This window comes from Tenrec ecaudatus, chromosome 10, assembly GCF_050624435.1.
Source record: "Tenrec ecaudatus isolate mTenEca1 chromosome 10, mTenEca1.hap1, whole genome shotgun sequence".
In the NCBI taxonomy this organism is placed as follows: Eukaryota; Metazoa; Chordata; class Mammalia; order Afrosoricida; family Tenrecidae; genus Tenrec; species Tenrec ecaudatus.
This window is the reverse complement of record NC_134539.1, coordinates 36736348-36742347: the sequence shown is the minus strand read 5'-3', so window position 1 is coordinate 36742347 and position 6000 is coordinate 36736348. Positions and strand designations below refer to the sequence as shown.

The 6000-nt window shown below is 56.4% G+C and overlaps 1 protein-coding gene across 1 annotated transcript in view; it reads left to right on the top strand.

Annotated features, from left to right (window-relative positions):
• Positions 1-526: 526 nt before the first annotated feature.
• GABBR2 (gamma-aminobutyric acid type B receptor subunit 2) overlaps positions 527-6000 on the top strand; it is a 408186-nt gene continuing 402712 nt past the window's right edge. Inside the window, exon 1 of the mRNA XM_075558989.1 lies at positions 527-853. Coding sequence (XP_075415104.1) covers positions 527-853 — 327 coding nt within the window. The remainder of the gene's footprint in view (positions 854-6000) is intronic.

The window sequence follows — 6000 nt, the reverse complement described above, 5'->3', positions numbered from 1 at the left end:
TCCCCGCGGTCGCCGCAGCGCCAGCGCCGGCGCCTCCCCCTCCCTCCCCGGCGCGCACGGCCCAACCCCGTCCCCGGAGGCGGCCCGAGCCGCCGCTGAGCAGCTTCGCCTTCGCCTCCCGCGTTTCCTGCCGCTCGCCCTTCCCCGGCCGCGCTCCAGGCGGGAGAGCGGCGCAGAGCGCACCCGGGGGCGGGCAGAGGCGGCCGGTGCGGGGCGGCAGCGCCAGAGCGAGGCGCGCGGAGACGCGGGCCCCTTCCCCGCGTTCGCCGCGCGCTCGCTCGCTCGCTCGCTCGTTTGCTCCCCGCCTCCCGCACTCCGCTCGCTCCCACCCCTTCCCGGCGTGATTGATCCGTCACCGGGCGCCGCCGCCGCCGCGGCCGCTCTGAGTCGAGCGGGAGCCCGAGCCGGAGCCCGGGCCGGGCCGGCGCCATTGCGCGGGCGCCGCGGGGAGAGCTTGGCGCGGGGCGGCGGGCCGGGCCAGGCCATGCGGGCCGAGTGAGCCGGCGCCCGCAGCCCGCGGCGCGGCATGGCTTCCCCGCCGAGCTCCGGACAGCCCGGGCCGCCGCCGCCGCCGCCGCCACCGCCGCCGCCGGCTCGCCTGCTGCTGCTCCTGCTGTGGCCGCTGCTGCTGCCTCTGGCGCCCGGGGCCTGGGGCTGGGCGCGGGGCGCCCCCCGGCCGCCGCCCAGCAGCCCGCCGCTCTCCATCATGGGCCTCATGCCGCTCACCAAGGAGGTGGCCAAGGGCAGCATCGGACGCGGCGTGCTCCCCGCCGTGGAGCTGGCCATCGAGCAGATCCGCAACGAGTCGCTCCTGCGCCCCTACTTTCTCGACCTGCGGCTCTACGACACCGAGGTGAGTGTCCGGCCGTCCGCGCCGTCGAGGACAGGTGGGGAGGGGGGGTTGGTGATGGTGATGGTGGTGGTGACGGTGACATGGAGGGTGAGGACCGAGGCGCCCGGCCCTTGACCGAGCCTGATTGACCCCAGCCTGTCGTGGACACGGAGGACTGGTGTCCAGCGTTCACCCCGCCGGGTCCCACTGGGCTTGCCTGGCACAGCTCTCACGGGGATTTGCCCAGCGACCCCTCCCCCGGGAAAGAGAGAGAGAGAGTGTGTGTGTGTGGGGGGGGGCTTGTTGGATATAAAACTAGAGGTTCCTTTACCAGAGAAGGAGTGAACCCCCGCCCCCAAGGCCTGCAGTCGCTACCCCTGCCCAGTCCCGCTCGCTTGTGGGGCTGCGGGCTAGCGGACGGGAAGCTCAGGTGCACAGACCGCAAACCGGGCCACCCAGGGCTGGAGGGGCCGCAAGCCTGCCCGGGCGGCCGCCCAGAGAGCCGCGCTGCGCTCGCTCGGAGGTCTGGCGAGCTCCGGGACCCCTGGGGCCCGCGCGCAGCGGGCTGGGCGCCTGCCGCGCGCCAGCAGCCCAGAGCCGGTCACCGCGCGGGCAGGTGTGGGGCCGCCGGGTCTGCGGCACTGCTGCCTGGATGTGCCCAGCTGGCTGCTGGTACCCAGAGCTGTTTTATGGGGAGACCCCGGCCCCAGCCTGCCTTCAGTGAGTTGCTCAGAGTGCCTTGAGCAGGTCTCGCCTTGGAAGCGCGGGGGTGCCCTGCCGCGCCACCGCTGTTGGCCAGGCGGCCGCAAGAGCAGTTTCTCTGGTCGCAGACTTGTCCAGCGTCCTGGTAGCTAGAGCATGGACTCGGAGCGCAGCAGTGGCATCCGCTCTCGACATCCTTCTCTAAGCCGAGCCAGAGAACCCAGAGCTTCCCATCGCAAGCCCCTTCCCACGCCTTCGGGTGGGTTAACCGACCACCCATCTGCACCTCCACCTGGGGAAAGGGGTGCGCCCAAGGGGGGAGAGGAGCGAGGTCGGGCTGGCGAGTTTTTCCAGGACGCAGGGAGCTGGGCTTGCAGCACAGGGTCTGAGCGGCGGCCTGAGGGGGGCAGTGGTTTCCTGTGCAGTTGGCCAGGTTGGCACCTCTTCCACCGGGCCGAGCCGGCCAAGACAGTGGGTTTAGCCTAGGCTTCCTGAGGCTTCAGGACTCTAGTGTTCAAGCTCGGGTGCAGACCCCTGTGGGGAGGCGTACCCCTTTGGGGAGGCCTCCTTTTATGTTCCCCAGGGAAAGAGCAGAAATCTGGGTTGCATCTTATCCCCCCCTCCCCCCTGCCTCCCCGCTCCTCTCATGAACCAGCCTGCTCTGCGCTGTAAATAAAAGGTGAAGGAACTATGGCAGTTGGTGGCAGTGCATACAGGCTGCTGCAGGAGAGGCTTGCTCTGCCCCAGGGGGATGCAGACTGGGTGGCCAGCCGGCTAAGCCGACTGTGGGATTATTGCTGGATGACATGCAAGGTTCTCATCTCTGCCCAACCTTGCAAGTTCTCCGATGTACTTGCTCTGCACACGTCAATGCAACGCACAGTGCAAGTACGTGGAGGCACGCCTTCCGGATGCCATTCCCCCCGGGGCTTCCACACGATTTCTTCTGGAAGAGGCACTGGAGAGCTGTTCTTTGGAGGCCAACCCTGTGTAGACAGGACAGCCCAGCTTGCCCGTATCATCAGCACATACTGTGGAAGGCATCATCACTGCCTTCCGGCTTAGCAAGCTTCCCCGAAAGGGATTTCATACCATCCTGTTTGCAGCAGTGGGAGATAGATGGTTGGTTTCAGGGTGTGCGTTGAAGCGTTTACGGTTTTTTCTTTCTTTCTTCCCCCAAGTGTGTCTTGATGAGTTGCAGCTGGGGGGCAGCCCAAATCAAGAGGATGAGGTAGTCCGAAGGTTCTTCGGCCCATTGAAATATTTAAGAATCAGCAGGAAGGCGAGCCGAGGGTAATCTCAGAAAGCACATGTCCAGTCTTCTGGAGGCCAGGAAGGAGCCCAGAGCTGGGCCTTTGAAGGAGGCACCCGGGCTCTATCAAACTGGCGGCTTTCCCACTGGGTGACCTTGGGCTAGGTGCTTCCTCTCTCTAAGCCCAGGTTTCCTCAGCTGAAACAAGCTGGGCTGGCTGTACGTATGCCCATGTTTTGGGGAGAGAGTCCAGGATGACTTGTCTTGCTAAGCTCAGCTGCCGGGCACTAAATAAACGTGTGACCCCCCTCCCCCTTCATTTGCCTCCTGGCTTAGAGTCACACGGGAGATGTTGTGTCTGGAGATATGATGTGATGGTCAAAGCCAGATATGAAGCATGCATGCTGACTTGTTTTCCGAGCTTTTGAAATTTCGGGAAGAGTCAGGATGTTACCAAGAAAAAGGAATTACTTTACGATCAGGTATGCTATCTTCTGCCAGGATGTGTCACATTTGGAAGCGCATACAAGTGATAGAACTTTTTCAGTTTCTCAAATGACGTGGTCTCAATGGGACACACACTTTCTATGCTGAGGAGAGAGGGACCGGTCTGTATAGCATGCAGCAGGGTCCACAGCACCAGAGGTGTGCTGGGAGCCAGGGGGTGGGGGGTGTGTGTGTGCATGTGTGTGTGTGCGTGTGTGTGTGCTGTCTCTGCAGACTGAGTGTACCACTCTCAGGCCGTGTATGCCACTCGCTGTCTGCAGACTTGAACTTGGGCTAGCTTTGCTGAGATTTGTTGGCAATCAATGACCAGTGATGGGGAGCAGCCAGAACAGACTTTGGCCCACACAGCTTGCAAGGAGCTGGAGGTTTAGCAAGGAATGGGTTGAATTTTTCAAGAGGGACAAGCTGGATCCTCTACTGTAATTAGAATACCCCTAGAACTTTCCCCAACCCACTTGAACATATCCCAGAATACCTGCCTGCCAGGATGTCTGCTTCTCTGGTGTACCTTGAAATCACTTCAACAACAACTTATCTGTATATCCCACGGAGAAACTAAGTATTATAAGCACACACAAGACAGCAGGGTACAAGTAAAAGGTGACATCAGAAACCATATGGAAGAAGCATGGAAATTGCTGTAACTAGACCAAGAGGGTTACTGTGTTTTGAGCATTAAAGTTAGCTCTGAGCTTCCTGGCAGCCAGAGTAAAGAGGTAAATAAGACGATTCCATAACATGCATGTTTTATTGAAAGCATCTACAGGATGATGCATTTTTAAGGAGTTTTGCAGAAGAGGCAGCAGTTTTCATTGTGTGTTTCTTCTTTGTTGTCAGCTAGATTTATCAGATGAAATGGCAGTTAGGCAAATAATGTTGTTTTAAAATTTTTTGACCCCAATTATGTTCATCGTAGAAAAGTTGAATATTATAGCAAAGCCTGACAAAAAATTGTCCATGATCTATCTCTACAAAGTAATTTCTACTACTGCTAGTCATTATTATTCTATGATACTGAGTATATGATATCTGATCTCTGAAACTCCCTTCTAATTGCTGGGGTTTACTATTTTGTGTTAAGAGTTTACCATATGTGCTTTTATATTTTATTTTACTCAGACATTATAACACAACTATTTTCTCATGTCCTCACATATTCTTTGTAAGATGATGATGATATATAGTGAGCTACATACTGTCCCATCCTATGGGTGAGCAGGAAATATTGGATAGCGTCTTTGTTGTTGACTTGCATATCTTTGAAGTCACTTGTTCCTAGGACAAGTCACTCTGTAATAAACGTAGAGAAAGGTCAGGGAGCCATGGGAGCAGGGTCCAGGCAGGCATCTCCCCAAAGTCCACCCTGTTGCTGGGATCCAGCTTTGAAAACTTGGGGAAGTCCATGTCATTTCTTTGAGAGGCCTTGCCAAGTATCTGTCCTCTCCTTTGTTCTGCTTCTGAAAAGACAACTGGCTGATGAACTGAGGTCTCACTTCCCAAGCAGGTCTGGGCGCAGCTCAGCAAGGGAAGAAAACGTCGCCCTGGGCTTAGCGAGGCAGTGCTGGGCAGGAGCCAGCAGGACGAGCATCCTGTGATTTTCTTTCTCCCTTCTCTTGCTTATGGTTGAGAATACACACTACAAAACATACACCAGCCCAACTGCCTATACACCTTCAAGGTGGTGACCTTGAGGACATTCTGTGAGTTGGGTGACCACTCTGACCCACCTTTTCTGTCCCTCCTCCATCAACCGAAGTGCACTGCCCACTAGGCTTCCGATCTCCTCTTCGAAGTTGCCCTTGTCAGTTGGATCGAAGTTAAATGGGCACAGTGCTTAAGGCAGACATTGCTACGAAGGAAGCGAGACCATTGCTTGGCTTTCAGGATAATTTGGTCCAAGGCTTAAAGAGCATCTCGGGGCTGTCATTTCAGGGGTTCATCCCAACCTCTATAGGTCCAGAAAGTCAAGAGTCTGAAAGGGTCAAACCCTATTCTGCACCCCCACCCCCCCTTTTGATTATGATTCTTCTACAGACTGATCAACGTGTTCAGTGATCTGGGTACCATCCAGTTCCTCTGATCTCATGATAAAGGAGATCATTATTCATGGAGGGAATGTTTGTGATTTTCAATACAAGATAGGAAACGCTAGTGCTGATGGCTGTACCATGCTGTACATATGCTAACGTCACATTTAAAAATTAAAAAAACCCATAAGTCCACATTTAGAAATACAAAACCAAACTCGCCGCTACCCGGTTGAGTCTGACTCACAGGGACTCTGCAGGACACAGTAGACCTGTCCCACAGGGTTTCATCTGCCTAGGGACAGAACACTGCACCTTTTTTCAGCAGAGCGACTGGTGGGTGTGCACGGACCCCCTTTCATTTATTGGCTGAGCTCTTTTGTGTCACCAAGGATCCTGGTACATTCAAAAAGGGCGAAACATTTCTCAAGAAAGCTAGAAAGGAAGAGAGGGTAAAACAGAACTCTGTCAGGACCACAGTCCCATCTCCCTTTTGTGTGTAGCTGTGCGGCTCAACAAGGAGCTGGTTCTCAGGGGGTGGTGTCTAGGGTCCTTGTTCCAGGCAGCAGAAACTCAACCTTGGGTGGTTTTTAAGAAGGGGGGGGATTAATTGGGTACATGCCTGATAAGAGGGGCCCTGGTGGCATAGTGGTCACGTGTTGGGCTGCTAACCACGAGGT